The sequence below is a fragment of the Acyrthosiphon pisum genome, chromosome A2 (assembly GCF_005508785.2).
Source record: "Acyrthosiphon pisum isolate AL4f chromosome A2, pea_aphid_22Mar2018_4r6ur, whole genome shotgun sequence".
In the NCBI taxonomy this organism is placed as follows: Eukaryota; Metazoa; Arthropoda; class Insecta; order Hemiptera; family Aphididae; genus Acyrthosiphon; species Acyrthosiphon pisum.
In genome coordinates, this window is record NC_042495.1 from 22,906,770 (window position 1) to 22,932,285 (window position 25,516).

Consider the following 25,516-nt stretch of genomic DNA (forward strand, 5'->3'; position numbering starts at 1 on the left):
AACCCAGCTCATCCGTTTTTAAGCACTCTTATGCTTATTGAAAGATATTGCAAACCTGTTATTAATGTTTTATTTTTATTTTTTATTATTAATGAACATTTTCAATTTGTTTTATGCATTACTTTACAAGTTAATACGTTTTTAAATAGGTAATTAAGTACTGATATAGATGTGTCAAACATTTATATGTATACGCTTTGAGATATTTTATTGTCGTTGGTATTCTGAACCTACTATAGTAGGGATAAGTACCAAAGGCACATTTTACTGCTCGCCAGAATGAGATTGTTTTTATTTGTATACAAATATAAAGTACACCAAGAATCAAATCAAGTCCTCGGAGTAATATTTTATGTTAAATATTCTTGGATACCTCATTAGCTCACATTCTACACCTAAAACAACCTAGCTTCAACAGAATCAATATTATTTATTTATTATAAAATAAACGGCTGAGCTCTTTGTATAATTAGGCATATAAACATGACAGGTAAGATAGCAATACAATTAGTAAAAATGATGATATATAACATAAAAAATACCAACAATGACTGTACCTATAAGAAATACATAGAATCCTAAAAACTATGTAGTAATATTAGATTATGCATATTAATAATCGATCGTAATATTAATTATACAAACTTAAGAAATATTAAATGTAAAAACATGATCCATTATATTTTAAACGTAAAAATAAAAATATTTTCATGAAAAAGCTTAGCATATAAATTTATCACATTAAAAATATTTATTTATGTAGTGGAAAATTTAGGGTCGAGTCTGCTTTTCTTCACAGTCAGTATAATGAACATACCAGTGACGTTTCTAAACGAAGAAAAAAGACAATAGTAATAAATAACAGTATATAACAACAGTAGTTATTTAACAAATATATTAAAATATTCTTACTCTGCAGATATGGGAACAGTAGTTCACTTTTCTACATTTACACGTTATTGTTGCAGGTATGTTGCAATGTCCCTCGTCGCACTAAAAAAAAAAACAAAAAAAATATTTATAATATAATCTATACTTATAGTATTGTAGAAGTCATAAATAAGTATACTTAATAAATACATTGAATAAATAATAATGGATATAGGTAACCAAACTCAACATGTGCAATGCATTTTGTATTACAGTACACAAAGTGAACAACCTGCAGACTGTGAAATAGATTACACAATGTTGAATTGGAGTGACCGTTTCATAAAAAAGTGTCCATTTTGTGAAAAATTTTTGAATTTTACGGAAGTGTAAAATATCCGTTTCCATTTCATGAAATGATTGATTTCATGAAATGGCTACAACATATATATTACGGACCATCCGAATATTTTTTCAGAATGAAAATCGTGATAATTGCCAAAAAATAGTAGTTTTTGACAAAAAAAGACGTGGTAGTGAGGCCCCTTCAACAATTTGGGTGGTACATTTTTAGCAAGTTAGAACCATCAGTATTTAATAATATAAATATTGATAAAAAAAATTGATGCAATTAAAAGTATGTTACTACTTACTAGTACTTGTAACATACAATACAACAAACATGAATTAAAACTATAAATTTGTGTAGCACTATAACAGGTTATAAAGATCTCTTGAATATTTAAACTTTCGTTTTAACTTATAACATAGATTTTTAAAAATTATCTATTCACAATCTATTATTATGTTAAAAAAATATGAAGTGTTAAGTTTTTATAAAAAAATATAAAATATTAATGAATTTTACGTACTTTGAAATTAACGGTTTGTGGTGGTATAAAAGTACCATTGTCTACTTCTCTCATTTGACCTGATGGCCCATTAACTGATTGAGATGTTGTTATTGTAGGTGTTGATGTTGTAGTATCTGACAACAACGCTGTTCCTTGCAGCAGAGGACTAATGGGTTTAGTTGGCATAAGAACTGCTCTCAATTGACCTGATGGCTCCTTAACCAATTGATACAGATTGTTATCAATAAAAATAGTATTACATACAGCTGTATGAGGATAACTGTTTGCAACGGTGTTTTTATTCTGAATCTTTTGTTGGAATATCCCACATGTGGTTGTTGGTGGTGTTAATGACTGACTCGTTACTATCGACGGTTCTATCGCGGTATTACCAATAACTTGGGCCTTACTAGCAATTAGCACAGGATTATGTCTAAAAATATAACAGAACCAATTAATGCTGGAATTTAATTTTAATTACAATACATATGTCCAACAGTAGATACATAACGTTAACAACAACTGCTACTCGACACTAACGCGCCTCGAGGTGTTTTTTCATTAGGATTTTTAAAACTAGTGCGTAATAATTCGCTGAAAATTTAAAATTGACAACAAATATTTTACACTTTTTCAATTTATACATTTATTAAACAAGATAATCAACGAATCATGTTTCATATTACACTTAATTATTTTTAAACAACTTCAAACTATAAAAATATGAAAAAGAAAAAACGCGCACCTTATATCTATCCTAAATTGAAAATCCCTGATTAGAGACAAAACCTTGCATTAGCGTCGAGTCGCGGTTGTTATGAAATGCACTACACTGCTATACTAAGAAGTATTATGGATTTGGATTTTCTAATAATTAAGATATTAAATATTGTTAATTTTAAAAAGCAGAGGTTTAGTAAATATTTATAATACGTATTTAAACCTCTACAACTTAATCAATATTAATATGACTATTCCATATGTAATTAATGTTACTAAAAGTTTATACATATAATATAACTTACAAACATTAATTGATATTTTAACTACAACTATAAATCAGGTAAGATTGTATATCTAGGTATAATAGGTACTATATAATAAAATATTTATTACATATAATACTAATAGATGTTATTAACTTATAGGTCAATACCAATGTACCATTTACGGGTGGGAAGAGGTTCATGAAACAAATAGCTTAAAATAAGAATCAATTATTAAAAGATCAATTATTGATCTAAATATTTTGAAAAATGCATTGTGGATAGTAAATATGGCTAATTACAATGTACTAATAGCTGTAGTGGCGGAAAGTTCAATAGATGATATTTTTAGAATAACAAAATCGATTATGACAAAACTATTGGTGTTGTGTTAATGTTTCCGTTTTTCCGTATTATTTAAAAGCAAATATAAAACGTGTATTCAGACCAAAAATAAGGGAGGAAGTGGGTAACCACTTGCATTTTTTTAGATTTTTTGATTACAATATGAACTTCTTATGAGAGACTTTGTTTTGAATTGTCAATCATTAGCAATAAAAATAAATATTTTTAAATTTTTAAACTACAATATTAGAAATTATCGTGGTTTTGATGAATTTTGTCAACATTTGGACGTAATATGCTTGTATTAAAAATTCTTCCTGTGTAACTAACATTTTTTAACTGCTGATAAAGAAATTATGAGAAACCATGTATTAAGTCTTGAAAGTTTTTGAGTCAGAAAAAAAAACTAAAAAAATAAATGTCAAACGTATATATATATTTATAAGGAACTCAAAAAGAGTAAAATATTTTTAAATTTGACCTTGTATGGAAATGCTAATATACATACTTGATGAAAATTCGAAGTATCTACGGTTAGGTATTTATTTGTCAGTTAGTACCTTCCATAAAAGAAAATCGACTAAAACTGTGTCTAAATATTATATGGTATGGCAACTAAACAGTCCGTAACAGTTATTAGATTTTTTTTCAAATGACTTACGTGCAAGTTCCTTCTTGATTTTTAGAAAGGGACTGGTGGGGCATTGCTTCATTAGAGTTGATAGGGCTTTGAATTGTTTCTGTCACTGGTGTATTGTAATTTGAATGCTGTAAAGTTGATAAAACCACAGAATCTGTATGCTCTGAACTATAATAACAATTAAAAGTAGCATTATCAATTAATAATGAAAGATCTTCGTTTGAGTCACTGGTGACAGCATTAATTACTGCTTTAAAATATCCCAGGCTGTTTTCCGTCTTTAAAAAGTACAATGGCATGCGATCGGTGACTCCGGGGTCAGTATCCCGACTATCATTAATTACACTTAATACATTCATGCAGTCAGAATAAAATGATTTTGACTGGAACGTAGCAAAAATGTTGGGATGGTTACATTCATTATTTATTAAACTTTCTGGCAACAATTTTTTAACAATTTCAAAGAGTTCTTGACAATTATTACCGAATTTCGTCTGATCCAAAACTCGAAGAACAGTTAGTATACTCAGAAAAAACATTATAAATGCTGAATAAAAATCAACTTTTTTAAAAGATGATGTAATGTCTATACATTTTTTGTTCAACTTTGTTTCTAAAATCCTATTATATCTTTCATGTAATCGGCGGGCATCACATATATATTTAATTTTTTCAGCTTCGGATCTTTTTTCAGTAGATTCATCCAATTGTGCTTCGAGATATTCGTTAGACATTGATATTACGTTTATTATATTTGCAATAGTCACAATATTAACTTGTACGGATTTGCTAAAATACTCATTATGTAATGTTTCAATTTCAATTAAATTCCATTTTACGTGATTTTTGCCATTTACAGGTGGTTTAGTTTCATTTGTTTTGTTGCTAGATAAATATGCTTCATCTACCATTTTCTTAAAATCCTTAACCCAGATCTTAGGTCTTACATTTTCAGCAGAAGAGGTCGCAGATTCAGTAGCACAATCAATAACCGTAGGTACCTCCTTAGTATTGGCAGAAGAAATTTCATTATTGGGTCTTAATGAAGACTTGACTTTTGATTTAAATTGAGTTTCTCCCTCTCTGAATTCCAATTTCAAAATATCTATTCCGTTTGTATCTAACTTCTGTTTTTTTTTAACAGGCTCCTCATCTATTGATATATTATTTTGTTTAGATGTATTACCATCCTCTTTAGTTGTATTTTCCAAGCTCCTAAGAATTGATAAAATTACAAAACTTAAATAAGTATTTTGAGTTAAACGTCATATTATTATTCATAATATCCACGTATTAAAAAATGTATTATTTGTATTTTATCATAGATTCTAAAAGGGCTATATAAATCATTTATTTTAAGTATAAATTAAATATAAATCTAACTCATTGGTAATGTTACACATTGTTCGAAAATTGAACCAATACAAATGTTTTATAGATAAGCTGAAAGGATATAATGAGTGTGTAGTCTACCCATTCTACTATTTAGGATATAATGGTATAATCGAAATGTTTATTGTTCGTCTTGACAATAAGCAACCATCATAATAATACTATATTATATATTATTATTTCTTAAATTAAAAAAAAAATACGTTCAGATATAATATTGAGATATAGTGGTTTGCTAGTAATTGTTGCAATGGACAAAAGAGACAAGACAACTTAACACCCAACAATTGAACCAGAAGTACAACTTAGATCAATAAATTATCTATTCTAATGGATGGGCTGGCTCTTTTAAATAGGATATTCCAATAAAGAGGTAAATCACAGTGAACATTTTAATGATCTTTTTACAGATGAACATGCTCAAAAAATTCAAAACTGTATAATTTGACATAAAAAAGATAACAAAATGATTGTAGGGGTGAATATATTATTTTTATTATTCGTCGTAATTTTATCAAAATTATATATTTAAAAAGTTTTTGGTTTTTTAAGTATCGGTTTGTAATAAAAAAATTAATATACGCTATTAATACGTTGAATTTAAAAAGTTCGGTTTCGGTGTAGTTCGTCCTCAAAATGCAATCATGCAATGTTCGTATTATCAATACCTTCCTAGTCATATATAAATATAAAAATAAACTTACAATTTTTTATTTTCTATGACTTCTCTTGTCAGATTAACTACACATTTGTCGTAAAAAAGCTGTTTGAATGTGTCATCGATATTCTTTTTGGAAAAATTATGCTTTCTGAAAAATAAAATATTTTTCATCATGAGATTAGAAATACAATGTTCACGTTAAATGTACCTATATATATTTGAATAATTATGTTTTATAATAATAATAATAGATTTCACATATTTAACAACCCTTTTTATTTCAAAGCTAAAAAAATAAAATATGAAACATATTTATTTTTCAATAGTACCAATTGAATGTGAAATATCAATGATTGAAGTTTTAATTAAAAATATGTATCTTGAATATCATCAATCATCATCAATATTATCAATTGTATATTTACGATTTAAATTAAATTACATAATTAAACCTAAGCATTTGCAAATCATATACAGTACGACTTACAAAATATTGTCCAATGTATATTCAGCAGTCAATAGTAATCACGGACTAAGATAAAATTGACTGGAAACGAAAGCCTGTTCACGCTTATGGTTTTGAGTAGTATTTTATGTATATTTATTTATACTTCAGATACCAGTATAAATAAACAATGCTTGTACAGCCACATAACGGAAATATAAATAGCCAGATATGAAATAGGTAGTAAACATTAAACACAGAAACATAGGTATCATATTATTATATAATATTAAAAAAAAATTGGTACAAAAACAAAATAAACCGATTTAAAATATAAACTTAACTTTTATTTACCTGTATATTATTACTTTAATGAAAATTAATAAATTATAATAATTTTAATTTTTGATAAAATAATTAAAACTAATATCGTATTAATATGATAACTGTTATATTTTCTGAAAATACCTATACTCGGATAGTCGAATGTTCCCAATAAGTACATACTAATACGTAATAAGTTATTATTATTAACTAATAACTATTTTATTACGCATGACATATTTTAAAATTGAAATAATAATTGTAATATTTTTACTATAGGTACGCATCATACATTAATATATTATTATAAATTTTTTTAAATTATTTTTAATCGTGTCTATATTACAAATATGAAAAAAAATATCAAAATAAATATACCTAATAGGTCAATAATAACCCTTATTTCTAAAAAAAATCCGCCCTCCCAAAAAGCCGCCCAATGCTATAGCCTTTTAGCCTGCCCCTTAATTCACCACTGATTTAACTGTCTACTTATTCTAATTTATTTTTTTTAAAGCTTGGTTAAGATTGGCTGCTAGGTTTGATGAATTTGATGATGTTAATTGTTATATATTAACTGAGATTGATTATGTAGTACCTATTTCAGCTAATGATTCGGGAAGGTTGGAGCTTCTTCTGGTTTGGTTAGGATGTGTTTGATGGTAACTTGAACCCCTCAGGCTGAGCATATTGGGGGTTATATAATCCTTGGCCATTAAAAAACTTTGGGAGATTTGAGTGTGTCCGATTCTGAGTTTTGTTAATATTACTTCAAATTTCCTGGATATTTCGATAGGGAATGTCCAATTATCGGTGTTGTGTTTGATATAAGTTTAGTAGTGGAGAGGGATGTCCATTCCTGGTGCCATCTTAGTTGGCATTTATTTATTATTGGCATTTAGGCATTTATATGTCCCTGAACATAGTGATTTGTGTGAGCAAAGATAGTGGAGAGGTGATTGCGGGTTTAGCTACGAGGTCAGCAAGCTCATTTTCTATGATGTTAAAGTTTCCGGGAATCCAGAAAAGTATGATTTTGTAGTTATGATTATTTTGTATACGTATATATTGTTTTGAATAATATGTAAGCCAATGTCTAACGGGTTATATGTATTTTTATATTTTATTTATAAAATACTATCAATAATTTACTATTTTTATGTGGATAATATTTTAGTTACCTATTCCTAAAACTGGTCTTGGTTTCTTAATTCATAAAACGAAAAATTTAAAGTTGCGTCTTAAAATAGTATACACCGCACTAGTTAGACCAATATTAGAGTTCCGTCCCGTTCTTTGAAATCCCACACAGTCCTTGATCGTGTCCAAAGAACGTTTTTAAGTTTATCGCTTTTAAGAGAAAATTACACTTTAACATCAATTCGTTACCTTATCTTCAATCCAAGCCAGCCTTAAATTAAACTCTCTTGATTCTATACGGGAATCTATTGATATTTGTTTCATGATAAAAAAGGACTACACACAAATTACCGTAGATATATGACATTTTTACTGGTATTTTATATTAGCATTTTCTATAAACGATACAATTTTCAAAAAATATATTGTTTTGCACCGTTTACGGACATTTTCAGTTTCCCATTTTTAATTTTTTTTCTATGAACGTTAATAACATTTTATTTAATGGGGAAAAAAGCTTGAAAATTTAATACAAGGCTCTTAAGGGACCTGCGCGTGATCTGATTTTTTGCTCAGAAACATGCCTTACAGGAAAAACGCCAATCTCGCCTCGTAGATTGGTCCAATTTTTGTAATTTTTTTTTTTTGTTGGTTAAATGAAGACTCCTTTCAGGGCGCATTGGACTATGATTTTCAACATTATTTTTCTAAATTCTATGTTACAAGTTTGAATTTAATCCATTTTTAAAATTTATATTATTTTTTTGTTTTTAGCAACGTAATCAAAAATTAAAGTATAATACACCCTGTAAAAAATCTTCCTCTATCTAACAAAAAAAATTTACGGGAATCCGACTAATCTACGAGGTGTGAGAGTTTTCCAGTAGGTGGCAACTAAAATATAAAATTTAATTTTCAAATTGTATAGAATTTTAGTTTATTTTTCTAGACATTTTATTTATTGGGCCAAAAAGCATCAACATTTAATTCAAGACTCCAGATATATTGCTTAAATAGCAGTCCAAAAACATTAAAAATACATAGGCACAATTTTTTTTATAAGCATTTAAAGTTCAACTTTTGACAACATTTATCAAATTTAAAGAATAAAAATGATTTTGTAGTTAAAAGTTTATAAAACGTTCAACTTTTATAGTTAAAAGTTGAAAAATGTACAGCAAGGTTTCGCGTAAGTAGATTATTCTGTAACCAAATAATCCAAAAAAATTTTTATAGTTATTTTATATTCAAATTTGGAGGGAATTATATACAAACGATTTTTATCGTATAGAATGATATTATAATATTATCAAATGTAATACCGTCTATTATACAGTGGTCCACATGTAACCTACTATATACAGCAGAGCGACAACCACTTGCCCACTTTTTTTCTATAAAAATGAATACAATTTTATTCGCTGGGCAAAAAAGCTTGACAATTTTATACAAGGCTCCAAATTTATTGTTTTACCTGGTATTTGAAAAATATTAAAAATTCATAGTCATAATATTTTATAGGTATGTAAAGTTCACATCTTAACAAAATACGTAAAAATCACGAAAACTTGCAAATTATTTTGAGTTAGAAATTCATAAAACTTTTTTTCTTTTTAAAACTAAGATTTAAAAATGTAATTCAAGATTCCTCATATGTTTGTCTATCTTAAAAAAAAAGTCTTCAAAAAAGTTGAATAAAATGTTTATAAGCGTTTGAAGTTCATATATTTACGATATTGGATATTCACTGGATTTCTCATGGAGCGATTTAATTAGCTAAAATGTATAAAATGTTCATCTTTTATAGCTAAGGATTAAAAATTGAAAACACATTTCAGCGTAAATAGGATAAATATAAATTACTTTATTCACATTTATATCATTGAATATACTTAGTAATATCATAGGCTGACTGGCCTGATAGGCGGTATCCCGTCATTTCGTCGTGGTAATTTCGTCGCGATCATTTGGTCGCACGACATTTTATTGCATATATTTATATAGGTATATAGCTAGTATTAGATAAAATAGATTATCTTGTCTTTTTGGGTAGGAACATTTAATAATATAATATATATAATAATTCTATAGTATCTTTATAATTTAGTGGTAGTGGTGTATTACCTTCTTTATCATTTATTTTTATAAATTCATTATTTGGTTTTTACGTGAGCCTTTGTCGAATATTCGAATTATTACAGTGTACCTACTCATCAGTCATCACGAGTCTCTACTCTCGTATATATACGTCTTGCTTGGTCCACGCAATATAACAATTATTATATATTTTACAAAATATAAAAATTATGCCTTTACAATTTATAAAAAGTCAACGAGGGCATGATCTTTTAATTCATGATGGTTTTATTCATAAACGTGAAAGAACTATTGGCGAAAAAGTTATTTGGAGATGTAACGAGTCTAAAAATTGTACTGGCCGCGCTCATACAATGCAAGGTAAAATTTTTAATTTCTTAGTGTAGGTATTCTAATATATTATTTATTATATACCTATTTGTAGCGTCATAAAATACAAGGAACATAACCATGTACAAAATAAGGCAAAAATTGAAGTAAAAAAAACTATCAATAAAATGAAAGAAAATGCCATCACTACAATTATGCCTACCCGAAGTTTATTAGCAGAGACACCTTCAAAGGTAATTAAATATTATAGTTTTAATATAGTTTAGAGGACGCAACACCTGCGATTTTTTTATCGTTATATAGGTAATCACGATATTTGTTTAAAAATACGTAAAAATAAACTGGCTGTTTATAATAATTTTAAAATTATTTACTATTTTTTACTATTTTAAAATCACTAATTTTTTTCGAACATAATATTTCAAAAAACTTACAACTTTAATACTTTAAATATATAACAGTTTAACAGTTTTATTAAATTGTTTCGTGCGAGTAGTTTCATCGCTAATCTTTTATTGTTTGTTTTCGTATTTTTCACGTTATCAATCGAGACGATACTAAATATTGCAATCATTTTGATTATAGGCTATTTATATTATAAATATTATAATATATTATTATATTATTTTAGTTACCATCCGAAGTGGCAGGTCAAATGTCGAATCCAAAATGTTTAAAAAGAACAATACAACGGGTTAGGAACATTTCTGAAGCCGTTCCTGCAAATCCACAAACATTAAATTTTGAAATTCCTGATTAACTTAAACGGAGACAATTTTTTGTTGTATGACAGTGGTGATAGTGACATATATGAAGACAGGATTATATTATTTTCGACTGAGAGAAATTTAAATTTATTAAAAGATTCAGAACATTGGTTTTCAGATGGAACATTTTCATCCTGTCCGAATTTATTTTACCAATTTTATACCATTCATTCAGTATTTTATAGTGATATTATACCTTTAGTATACGTTTTATTACCAGACAAAAAAGAAATAACATATATAAAATTATTTCAAGCATTAAAATCATTGAAGCCTGATTTATGTCCAAAATCTTTTATGGTAGACTTTGAAAAAGCAGTGATGAATGCAATTAAAAACGAATTTCCCCATACGAAGATTCATGGATGTTTCTTTCACTTAAGTCAAGCAGTTTGGAGACAAATACGACACCATGGTCTTGCAAAACAATACAGTGACGATGTACAATTTTCTTTAGAAGTACGAAAATTAGCTGCACTTGCATTTGTACCCGTCGATAAAGTGATAGAATCTTTTGAATTATTATTAGAAAGCACATATTATGTCGAAAATGAAGAAATGTTATCACCACTAATAACATATTTTGAAGGCACGTGGATTGGCATTTTGGATAGGAGAGGTAATCGTCGACCTCCATTATTTTCCAATGAAATCTGGAACTGTTATGATAGGTTACAAGAAAGTTTACCCAGGATTAACAATAAAATAGAGGGCTGGTATAATGGGTTTTCAGCAATGATAAGTCATACACGACCAATTATTTGGAAATTTATTGAGTCATTAAAAAAAGAAGAATGTTTAAATAAAATGATAATAGAACAAATAATTGCTGGGCATGTACCATGTCAAAAAAAAAAATATAATGATTCATCTATTAGATTAATGCAGATATGTAAAAATGTTAATAATAATCCAATATGCGAGGTTTTGAAAGGTATTGCTCATAATTTTAATTTTTATAAATAGTAATATTTTTTTTTATTTTTGTGTTTTTTTTAAATTATTATTATTATTATTTTTTTTTATTGAACACTATAGACAAATATATATAACATTATATACAAATATATATAACAATAAGCTAAAATGACTGATATGTAAAATTATTATTATTATTTAGAATATACCTATATGTGATAAAATGACGCGCGACCAAATGTAGCATGCGTCGATATTACACGCGACGAAATGTCGTATACGTCCAATTGTCTTGCGACCAATTGACCGCGACGAATTGACGTGCGATAAAATTACCGCGACGAAATGACGTATATCCCTGATCGGAATCTTCGCTCTAAATCATTTTTCTTAAATAATGATATTATGTCATTGAACTCAAATTTAACACAATACATTACAGTGACCCACTTGTAACCTACTGTACAGCAGAGCGACACCCACTCCCACTTTTTTTTACTTTTGCCCCTCCACTCCCCTCAAGTACCAACTAGATTCACTTCTCTATTAGTAAAGATACTGTTGAAGAAAATCTAAGCATTTTTTACTGTCCTAAAATGTGATTACAGATACAAAAAAAACCTATTATTTTTATCCACTGAAATATGAATTAATATTTTACCTTTTAGAATTAAATAGCTCTATGTCTTGGATTAAACTATAAATCGTATTGTAAAGAACACTAAAACAACAGGTATTTCAAAGACTTCTCAAATTTTACTTTAATTTAAATATTCATTATCATCAGACATCCATACCTTCTAAATAATTGTATTGAATTATAATATTATGTTATCTAAACATTATAAAAATATTTAATCACTATTAACTAATAGGTACAATAATTATATTTGTAATTGAAACTTTAATATCAAATTATCAAAATTATCAAAATTATTAATAAAACAATTAAAAAAAAATAACACATAAGTATTCAATACATATTATTTGATACCAATAAAAATTACCTATTAAAATACAATTTAAATACTACAGAACTTAGTATAAATATGTTATACTCAAATACTTCAAAACTTACTAGACTGTTAATGTATTATTGTAATATGTAATATAATAATGAAAAATTAACTGAATGGACACAGACAAAGCCTTAGTTAGAATCTACAAACGGTTACTTACCGTTTAATCATTAAACTTTCAGCTCTTAACTATTACACTTTTGTAGCACTTGGATTACACTATGTTAAAATATGATATTTGGCATTCATCAGTTAAATTTATCAAAGTAATTTACAAAACTATAAAATGTAAATGGTTACCTACAATCTGTATTGTAATATTAAATGAAAGATACATATATCTACCTAAAGTTACATTTAAATAGATAATCCATATTTTTTTTAAAAAATAATGATAAAACTATATAAGTGTATAAATATTGCCTGTTTATTTAAAGTTTGAACAGAATCATCCAATCAAACATGTTATTTCAAATACTGACTTGGAACCTCTTTATTAATCTTTATTTTCATGTTTCGTTAATATTAATACAGGTTTACAATGACAACAATTTGTGTTATAAAAGGTGAATGTATTATTTTATTTAATAAATTACCAGGAGACCCTATTGGAAAATTGATCGATAAAAAAAAAAATAATTATTACGTATAATTTGAATTGATAACAAGTTTAATAAATGTATTATTTATAGATTAGCGCACGTAGCTTTATTTCACTACATTATTAATATGTAGGTCCCATCTTAAATTATTATTAAAAATGAATATATTAATATATGTAATATATCAAGTGTCGGCAATAGTTATAGTCGTAATACATTATCAATTAGCGGTATACCGGAAAAACATTTGTTAAATTATTTATTTGAGTTACAAAATTATATTAAAATAAAATAATACGATGTACCTACCTAATTATAGATTTATCATACAAATATATTGAATATTACATTCATATTCAAATATGAAAGGTATTAAAAATTTTGAAATACAAAATAATGTAATATTTTTTTTTTATTATTTGTCTAAAATTGTTGTAAAAAAAAGTAAAAAGAAAGTGTCACAAAGAAAAATATAGTATGATTTTTGTTATCCTGTAAAAATATTAACTTTATTTTCATTAATAAATTAAATAAAACATATTCTTGGAATAAGTGGCTAGGTACTATGTATTATATTTTACTAGCTGAATAATAATAATAATAAAAAATTTTGATTAATTAATTCATTTTGGGTATAATTTGCTGTGCATATGGAAGCCAAATCATATTGTATTTTTATTTTTAGCCATCCCGCGTGGCATTGCCCGTGAAACTCGCTTATGGTTATGTGAAGAGTTAACAGTATATTATCAGGTAGACAACGAGACACAGCGAGGACACAGCGAGGTGGGTGATAAAATAAAACCTATATTACTATAATATTAATATATTTTTGTAGTTCAAAAAAATGTTTAAACAGCGTAGGTACCTAAAATAATATTGAAGTCATAGTTTATCAACCCAAATTTTTAGGAGCATTTAATATTAATATATTAATATATTTTGGTGGTTATTTTATTTTTATTTATTTCATTTTATTTTTACAGACAAATTGGCGTAATTGTACCTAGCTTTGTAAAATAATTTGTATATATATTATATAACCTGCAACCAAAAGCAACCATTAAATAACAAAAAATAATTTTCAATTTCCACCGTGAATCTTTAAAATATGAATATCAGAAAATCCTTTCTTATAGCACATTTAGATCAGTAAAGGAACCACTATTCCAAATATCAAGTACGTAAGTTTTATATTTTAAAACCAATATTGTATATTTAAATTAAATATTGCTCGATAGATGGTGCCAGTTTTGTATTCTTTCAACCCCTTATTTTCCCCCTTTAGGGGTGGAATTTCCAAAAATTCTTCCGAGTGCACCATGAATAGGGGCAGTCTCCTATATGTTTATAGATTGTAAATATTTTAAATAATTTTAGATAATGTTTAAATTGATTTTGCTATGGAACCAAATTTACATCATTATATTTTATTTAAAAAAAAACTTTGTCCTTTTCATTTCAGACATAGAAGTAAGGACTGCCAGTACACAAGATGTCAAAAATTAAAGTTTAAAGTATAAATTGCTAAAAAACAATAGGCTTATTATTGCACAGAATTTAGCCATAAATATAATACCAGATCTGGGATTTAAGTGAATAAATCCTTTTGAATTACCATATTATGCAGTAAATGACTAGTTTATTTAACCATTCAACATATTATTATCATTTAAGAATACCCAGAATTCCCAAAACATAAATATAATACATTATTAATACTGAACCACAAGGAAAAAGTTATTAATGGAGACAATAGCATATGGATGGCCCCCCTGCCATAAAATGCATATTTCTAACATAAAAAATAATATGTATACAATTATTTGTCTTCATTATATAACCTATGGCAAAACACCTTGTAAAGAAATTATAGAAGAGGCTTAAGATAAATATGTATCAATTTTGGCATTACTACAAAAGTCATTATTATTCAAATAAAATATTTTACCATTGTATCTTTGTCTATTATATTCTAGGATGGTAAAGAGAGAGGGCTGGGTACTCAATATACATTTTAGCTCCTCACCAGAAATTTGTTTAACAGGCCACTGAATCATAGACATAGTTGAAGGAGTCAGTGGATAAAGGTGATAACTCACAATTTTGAAATTATTCAGAAGGACAGTTCTAGTGGTTTAATTATATAAACGTTTGGAACTTTTTATTTAATTATGTATTTTTAAGTCATAAATAACACTATGAAATTTTATACCACCACTTCTACTCAGGAAAAATCTATACTAAATTTAGTGACTTAACACCTTCATCTATCAAACAATTTAATATAAATGAAATAAAATATGTAACGAAGGTGTTACAAAATCATGAACTTTTATTAAAATATATAAAATATTAGTAATACTTTTTTTTACAAAAAATAAATTTATATAACTAAATAATTTTTTATATAATCAGAGTCTGTAGAAGAGACCAAACAACGATGTTTAATAATGAAATATAATTTAGGTAGGAATTGTATGATAAAAATATTTGAAGTAAGTACTAACCTGTATCACACCTATATCACTAACATTGTAGTTTATTATTTTCTTTTTACCTTTAGTTCGAGAATTAAAAGTGTCGTCACTTTCTTCATAAATCATATTATTTTTTAGGGCTTTTTCAACCAATAATTTACTACGAGAAGACATATTTTAAGTATTTTACCATAAAACGCAAACAAAATATACAATGCAAGAAATGCTGAAATGACAAGGTATTCAGATTTCAGATCACTCATATATAATGATAATTTTTATAAAATATAGTCTCCACGTGTATTTAAAAATTCCAAAAATTAGAATTTGAATATAATATTATGTATAATTTAATCATAAAAATAAGGTGAGCTGTGTTTAAAAAAAATAACCTTGTACCTATGTATTAAAAAATATTATTTAAAATATTAATTAGTACCTAATAAATATACTATTTATTATTGTCAATTGGTAAATAAATTGTATTAACTCATATACTAAGGGTTTTTTTTAATTAAATGTAAGGTCGTGTAACGTTTACAATCGCTATAATATATTATTAGTCACGGACACAAACACTAGTGACAGATTATAGCGCTCCTAGTGGTGTTTTTTAGCCGATAGATTTAAATCAAAATAGACACCGGATAATGCATATCATCAGGTTCGCACACAGGGAGATAAGATGCGCAATTCGCAATCGTTATTGTGACAAGTACTTACCTTGGCATGATGCTAAATGGCGAACAGAAGTAGCGTAAGCGAATTGGGTAGATTATTAAAGAAACTTAAAGAACATAAAAAAATTAAAGAAACGAATGACGTGATTAGGCGAGTTACACACACAAATATCTGCAGACGTCTGAAGCCGAACTCCAAATTAATAATGATTAATGATACTACCTATGATAATGATTACGGTCGCCACTATCAAATTTTCGCCACCGTTCACCGGCGGCGGCGGCGGCAAACACGACAGTGTTACCTACAACACAACGCGGTCATCGCATATTTACGACGTTTTTATCGTATCGTTAGAATTTAGAAATATAAAATTGTAAAATATACACGTAATATACATTTAAATTTTACAACATCAACGAAACTCAATTTTTTTTGTTAGACACCTACAAAATATCAATAAAATATGCTGCGGTTTATGGGCACCTGTTCTTATGTATACCCTGTGCTTGGAGGAACCCGTTCAAAGGAATCCGTTCCTTTGATTTCGTTCTATTTTTAGGAACTTATCGGGAACGTAGTTCCTTTTTCATGTTTAGGAACGTACTGAAATTTCGTTCACTTTTTAGAGGAACGTGAACGATTTTTTTCGTTCCTTCTTTCGTTCATTGATTTTTAAATAAAAGTAATTAAATCATTTATAGAACTAAAAGGAAGAAAATTTTAAAAATGTATAGCTTCTTTTGAAATTTAGTACCTAATATGAAGAGCTATAAAAATAAACCTGTATACGATATTATTGATAATGTTTACAATATGTTTACAATATCAATTAAGGAATAACTACTTTTTTGATCAATTGTGATTCAACTAGATAGTCACAGTGCATATTATAATGTATTAACCGTATCAGACTCGCGGGCAAAGGACTGGTTATTGTGCATACAAATCTTTTATTCCAATTTTCATTTAAGATAAATGATAAACATATTATAAATAAAGTTCAACATTTTTTTTATATGTATAATGGACAAAAATCATTTTTACATTCAAAATATAAAAACTCTTGCTCTACTTTTCAAAATATGTAGGTACTGATGAAATCATGAAAATGGTTATTCATGATATAGGTACTGCCCTATAGATTTACAAATTATTCAAGAGATATCTTCAAATGCATTTATGAACCAGAACTAGAATATAGGTACTTGAAACTTATTAATTGTAGTTTTCTTGTTTACATTTGATAAAAACACTAATAATAGTGAAGTAATAATATTTTAACTACATGTTTACACATTTAACTTAACTAAACATTATTAATTGTGTAATTATTATAAAAAGTTAAATGTATTATGAATACTTAAGAACTAAAAATAGTATTAGATACTTTAGGTTTATTCTTTATAATTGTAAAATCATAAAAAATAATAAGTATATCGTTAATTAGAACTAAATGTATGTATTGATTATGATATAAATACATAAAACATAGATAATAATATTTTAATGTTATATAATACAATTATTTATCATTTTCGACAGTATCATTGAATTCAGTATCAGAATATGAATGGTTTTTATAAGTCTAAGCATCCATAATTTCATCTTTATTATTTTCTCGAGTGCTTCCATGACTGCTTTGACGATATTTAAAGATTAAATCGTTGAAAATCTGGATGAAATTTTCATGAAATTCAGCCTCCGGTGATATTTTTATTTTGACTGGCTGAAAAAATGAGTAATTATTAAAAACTAAGAATAATACATTCATGGTTTCAGCCAAGAATTAATTGCTATAGCTAAGGATTGAAGATGTTTAACAAGATTTACCAAAATATCAAAATATATATAAATAATCACAGTATTTTTATTATATATATTTTAGGTTCAAATTTGGACGAAATTAGATATTTAAACAAAGATAAATGATTTTAGTAATTTTATTTAAATGTAAAGATATTATCTGTAGATACTTGAAACTTTTAAATTAGGTATATTATTCAATTTATAATATTTTATTATATTTTACACACACACAATATAACGTTTTCAAATGCAATTTTTTTGAAAAAATTAATTCATCCTGCTGTTTACTAAATTAATGTCTAATGGTAAAATAAATTACTTATTTAATGGCAATAATATGATAAATTTTACGTAGTAATACAGGCTGACAGACTTTCTTCGCTCATAATTGTTTTTTTTATTAACAATGATTTTATATAGTTGTCAAATTTAACACATCCAATACAATATTATACTGACCATTTGGACATCCACTGTATAGCACAGTGGTAGGCAATCACTTGACTACTTTTCTTTATAATTAATGGTGATAAGTATTTGTCATTTACTTATACAATATAAACATTTTAACAGCCTAATCATAAATAGATGTGACAAGATAACATAAACAATGTTTATAGCTGGCTAAACTATCAACTTTGCATGTTTTTACATTTTTAAGTATTTGGGGGATATAAGTCTCAAACCCTGGTCAGCCTATCACCTTACAAACTAATTTTTTTGGTTGATTTATTGTGTACATCGTATTTTATGTTCTTTATATCTTAAATTCATCATTTTATTAATAATGTTTTAATTTATTTTTTGTGATAGCTGTAAAATCTATAATAAATGTCCACTAAAAGATATTTCACCAAGTATATTCATTATTTACTTTTCTTCCAACATGAAATTTTATCATACAGTTTAGTAGAGGATATTCTAAGAAAACAATTTAAGTTATTTGTTATTTGTTGTTTGTGATTTAAAATTTCATATTTGTTTAAATACTTTTTAAGTAGAATATTGAGATGGAGTAACTTACAGTGATTATCATTCAAGAGGATGTGACAACTGCATTTTTTGTCTCCGTCTTACAAATGTACAACATAGCAAAAACTTTTCTCACACCATATATTTGTTGTAAAACTACCAATTTTTCACAATACGTAAAGAAGAACTTTATCTGTGCAACAGCGTGATTTTTTTTTAATAGCACTATCCAATCATTTTTTATAAGCAAATGAAAAAAACAAAAAACCCAAATGTTTAGAAGCAAATAACTTTAATTGTATTTATGTTATCTAAAATATGGGCACACTGTTTCATAGATAATTTTCCACCCTATATGTTCAGAAATTTGGAGCCATTATTACAAACACAGAACGATACAAATTGTTCCGTGCAAAACAGTTTTTGTTAAGTTTACATTTGTAAGACAGAGACAACACATGCGAGTGTGACGTCCTCTTGAGTGTTCTATTAAATAACATAATGCATGTGAAATTATTTTTAATTACATAAACCTGATAAATCATCAATATAGAACCGAAATTGCAAAATAGAAAGCAATTTTAAGTTGAATTAAATCATTGAGATCTAGATTGATCAAGAACAAATAGTAATATCTTATTGTTAGATCAGATAAAATAATAAGCTTAACTTGCCACTGAATAAGATCAGTTTATTTGGTGTCATATTTTTATTTTGAGGCATGTATATGCATTAAGAAATATTAACATTTAGTCTATTAAAATATACTACCAAAATGTCTAGGCATGATAAATGATTACATACAGTTCTAAACTATTGTAAATGTAATCTTAATAAATTTAGAAAAAAAATATTATTATAGGTACTGTTGCTTATTGGAAACAGACAGATAAAAATATTTAAATGAACAAAGTATCTTACTAAATATTATAAGTAAAAATATTTTTTTTTTTTGGTAAAGTTATTTATTAACATGCTATTCTAAATTTTATAATTAAAATGTATTCTAGGGAACACAAATGTTATTATGATGTATTATTATTAAATGTATAAACAATTTTGTTAATTACCTAGGTCATTTAAATTGTATAATATATGGTGTATAACTTTAATATATGGCATACAATTCATAAGCACTAAAATTAATTAGATAAATTTAATTACATTGCGGCAAGGGTTTATGTTCGTTTTATAATCTTCTAGACTCCGCTAACATTTCTGCAGCTGTTGTTTTATTATCCTTGGGCATATTTTCTCCAGAACATACAGGCTATACGTCAAATATAAAAATGTAATAAATATTAATTTAAATAAAAATAATATTGCATTGATCACTCACAGTGTACAAAAAAAACAGGTCTATTGTTACGATTGTGTTAGAAAAACCACAACACTTTTAGCCAGTTAACTAAAATATGTGATGGAAAAGATAAACTAAACTAAGTAAATAAAATAATATACTAGCAACCATGACAAATTAGATAGGTATCATCACAGAATTTTGATACGCATTCTCCGCTTTTTACTTTGCCTTTATCATAGTTCGCCACTTCTTATTGGCTGTCAATCATATACATACATATATAACATAGAACAAAATCAACCAATGAAAACTGGAGAGCTACGATATAAGCCGGATGTGAAGGAGATGCGTATCTACTGCGCAATACTAGTACAACTGTGATGATACCTGTCTAATTTGTTATGCTAGCAACTTACTAATGAATGAGAGTGAAAAACGTATACAACAAACACAATTAACAAAGTACCTACTCAAAATAAACTATTACCGATTCATATCTAAGCCTGTATTTTGTCTTTACGGAATTTGGACTATCGTGTGAAATTCGCAGTTGACTGGCATGCCTTTGTGGGGGTAATGGCATTTTATTTATTTCGATGGCTGCTGTCGTTAATACCTAAAAATTAAAACAGTTGGTCATAAGCTCTAAGTCTTAGTTTTAGTTGTAATTAAAATTAACAAATTTATAACATTGAATTAAGTGAATTCATTTATTTTTGTGAATAATGGTCCATTCTTTTGTCACCATTCAACATCTTTTGTTGCAAGATGTTTGAACATAACAAATCTATACAATAACATTAAAAAAATGTATATTGGCATTAGGAGGTGAAATTGATTTTAGTCAAAATTATCTTACTTTGCGCGGAGGAGGTCCAGGAAACACTCCGCCTTGCGCCATTTGAATTGCTAGTTTCACATCGTCAGCATCAACATTCTTCTTTTCCGCCGAGTTTGACAATGCCTTAGCGTCTTCCAATAATTGAGTAGTGTATCCTAATGAATAAAATAAAAACTATTCATAACAGCGAAAAACCATTAACATTTGTTTCATTGTATTAAATATTACTGTAGTTAAACTCCAAAAAATGATTTAAGACTTGTTGATCATATTCAACAATTCCTAGATCCTCCATCATTGACACGATGATTTGACTGTCTTTGGGCATATTATTTTTTCCTTCTGTAGACTCCATTTTATCAAATCGAATTGTAATGATTTGAATTAATAATAAGATTATAACAACAAAAAGTTGTATCAAAGATTAACAAACAATGATATTAAACTCTTTACTTTTTTAAAGTACGCACTGATTACAGAAATTAATGTAATATCCGTCTTATCTCGTCTCGGTACTACGTCTTTACAGTGTGGTCTAAACAGTTGTAAACAAAGATGCCACGTAAATAAAAAATTGCTAATATCCATAGTCGCACATTATATTACATTATATATATGGGCGGTTCCACAAACACCAACTGATAAGTGATAACACGAATGCACAGATTCTCTGACGGCTTATATAATAAATTACCATTGTAATAATACTACCTACGATAAATAATAATGACATTAAATAATTACACTGTAGTGTAAAACCGATAAATAATAATATAGACCGTGCACTTCGTCTACGTCATTATTACATAATTTTCAGAATTGTATTTACTTATTATTATCAACGCTAATTAATCATCGCCGAGGTTTTTTGTCGACAATACCCAATCGTCATAGATAGGCGATAAAGAACGGACGGGCCACGGAAAGACGTACAGAAGTAATGTTACGTTAATATTCAATATTACGAACTAAAGCCCGGGCCCATAAACGGAGTGGGTATTCCGCCGCGTTTTACGTCGAATTAAAAATGCGTTCGTGGTTTGTATCGGAGCAGCTAATACACGACGGTCGTTTTACGCAGGTCGGCTTGCGTTTTCTGCCGCGTCGTGTGCGGCGTACCTATGCTCCGATATAAACCGATGCATTATTAATCCGACGGAAAACACTGCAGAATACGCCGTGTACCTATATAGCCCCGACCAAAAATATATTAGTTTCGCATTATATTATTATAATATAATATCTTAGTGATGGGGCATTAGCTCTTATCGTACGGTCACAAACAATAATATTAGGAGGACGCTGCCCGTACGTATTTTGTTTTCTCCGTCGTACAAACGCACGACATACCAAAGTATTGTCGTTCAGTAGTTTCAGTGGTGTGCCGTTAGTTTTGATACTAGAGTGAATTGACCTGTTATAAAACTTTTAGGCAAGAACATTATCTGTGCTTACGCGTTGCCGATTTTTCAAAATTTTCAGTTTCAAGCAAGATAGGGGTATGTGAAGTGTCAGAAATTAAAAATGCTCATGTCTCGCTAGAAAATAAAATTTAAAATATCGAATAAGATACAACGCTTAAGCAATGATAGATAATGTAATTATTTAAAAAATGTATAATTATTGGTTAAATCACTCTATTATCAAAACTAACAGCACACAGTTGGAACTAGTCGACGAAAATGTGCCTTGTCCGCGTGTGTAAGACGAAGACAACAAATGTAGGTATTGGTAGCATCCTCTTTAAACGGTCACCTTTGTGAGACGGAAGATAATATCTGCTTTTTGGAAACCACAAACTAAGATATTATACCCGTAGATTAATTTATAGAATGCATAGGCCATTTACGATTATCATACGGGTACGAATATGAAATTATAGACATAGATAGACGTCTTATCATAACTAAATTGATGTATAAGTACATAATATTATATTATATACGTACTATGATAAGACCTCTGCTAGAACGAGAGGCAATGATACAAACAGTCTTTCTCTCTTCCCCATTCCGTCACGCATCTCTCTCTATACCTATAATAACAATAATAAAACTTTGTCGTTTTTACCGTGACGTTTTTTCCGTGTCGATTTTTACCGATTACCTACCAACTGATACATAGCAAGGCTGGGCAAGTTAACGATTTTTTTAACTTGTTAAGTTAAGTTATTTTAAAATAATTAAGTTAAGTTAAGTTAAAAGTTACTCGTATTTTTTTTCGTTAACACGTTAAGTTAAAAGTTAACTTTGAAAAAAAAGTAACTTAACTTAGTGTAAAGTTAAAATTTGCTAATTTGCAAAAAAAAAAATTCCAGTCATATTATAATATGGTTTATTAGATAGTTTTTCTTTACGTCCAAGAAAATTACTGGGTAAATTTAAAATGATACATCATAGTAAAAACACATTAAAAATTTGCGTTATTCTTCGGACGAAAATTAACTTAATTTAGATATTTTTGGAATAAAATTAACTTTAAGTTAACACGTTAATCTTGAAAAAAAGTAACTTATTAAGTTAAAAGTTGATTTGAAAAAACAAGTAACGAGTTAATTAACTTAACAAAACTTAATTTTAATTTTTAACTCGTTAATACCCAGCCTTGATACATAGTAACATAATGACACAAATAATATAACATTCAAAACTATCATATTAACATAATTAACATAATCATTAATGTATTTAAATTAAACTAGAAGGGGATTATTGTATTTATATTTTGTTCTTCTAATCTAAATTTACATACATAATATAATATGAAAGACGTGTGTGTGTCATCTTTCATTAATTGTGTAGTATCCCGGAGCCCCGCCATAATAATATATTGGCAGTGTCGGCCCTAGGGTGGGGGGGGGGCAAACTGTGGAGGGCCACGCAAATTATATATTCCGAATGTTACTTTATCTATAAATTAATCATAATAATATTGATCCAGTGTACGCAAATTGCAACCTTATACAACACTTGATTATACTCATTTTTACTGGCTTGAACATACTCAAAAATATTTTATATTATTTTTAATTTAATAATAATTTAACAACATCAATTACAGTGACTCACTTGTTACCTACCGTACAGCAGAGCGACATCCGCTTACCTACGGATTTTTTTTATTAATGTATTCACATGGTATACCATATTATTATTATTATTATTATTATTATTATTATTATTATTATTATTATTATATAAATTACTATATTATTTTTATTTATTACAATTATTTTTTAATAAACTATTATTATACGAATCATGCAAGAAAATGGTTTAAAAAATTATAGGTATAAAACAATTTTTACAATACATAACTTGTTATTGTTACATAACAATATTATAACTTTAATTAGTTGTCACTTGTCAATAACAATTGCAAATCAGTAAAAAAAAATTTTAAATGTTTTTACAATAGGAGAGAGTGTGGTAAGTTGACGAACTTAAGGATTGATTAATATTTACATTATTAAACAATATTCGGAAAATCTTGAAATTTTGTATAAGCATTGTCTTAAATATGAAGAATAACCTGTAAAAAATTCAAGCTTTAATATTAAAGGGTTTATCACTTATAAATTTTACAAAAAGAAATTCTGAATTCGTCATCTTACCCCGTACTTGGGGTAACTTGACTTTGCCCTGGGGTAAGTTGACTGGTGTATATTATTGCATAGATAAATCAATGAAATATAGAATAAATATTTTGTATATTTAATCTATGATAATATTAAACATTTTATAATAAATTACTCAAGGTAAGTTATTGAATATTATTTTTAATTAAATTATATTTAAGGAATTTATTTATTTAATTTTATTAAAATGTTTCATACAAATTGTATACCTACACAATAAAAGTTTAATTTCACAAAATAATACAAATTATTATTCTTTTGTAGTTTCTCACCAATGTAATCCTAATAAATTAGTTGTTCTAAAAATTTTATATTTTTATTTAATGTAGAGATGTAAGTTGATGATACCCGTGTCATCTTGCCCCACAAATTGTTTTTAAACGTTTTAATTATTCATCATAAC

At 27.2% G+C, this 25,516-nt stretch overlaps 2 protein-coding genes across 2 annotated transcripts; both read right to left on the minus strand.

The window, feature by feature from the left end:
• Positions 1-348: 348 nt before the first annotated feature.
• Positions 349-16,759, minus strand: LOC100574457. The gene is made up of 6 exons (XM_016806086.2): positions 16,594-16,759; positions 5,792-5,896; positions 3,717-4,910; positions 1,743-2,157; positions 913-993; positions 349-828 (listed from the first exon to the last, which is right to left on the minus strand). Exons 1-6 carry the CDS (start codon positions 16,599-16,601, stop codon positions 772-774), a joined length of 1,860 nt encoding a protein of 619 aa, XP_016661575.1. The 5' UTR covers positions 16,602-16,759; the 3' UTR covers positions 349-771.
• An 845-nt stretch (positions 16,760-17,604) lies between these two features.
• On the minus strand, positions 17,605-22,015 carry LOC100574540 (transcription initiation factor TFIID subunit 9-like). Its single transcript, XM_003245885.4, has 5 exons — positions 21,705-22,015; positions 21,495-21,631; positions 21,123-21,251; positions 20,497-20,602; positions 17,605-18,280 (listed from the first exon to the last, which is right to left on the minus strand). Exons 1-4 carry the CDS (start codon positions 21,829-21,831, stop codon positions 20,522-20,524), a joined length of 474 nt encoding a protein of 157 aa, XP_003245933.1. The 5' UTR covers positions 21,832-22,015; the 3' UTR covers positions 17,605-18,280; positions 20,497-20,521.
• Between the last annotated feature and the right edge of the window lie 3,501 nt (positions 22,016-25,516).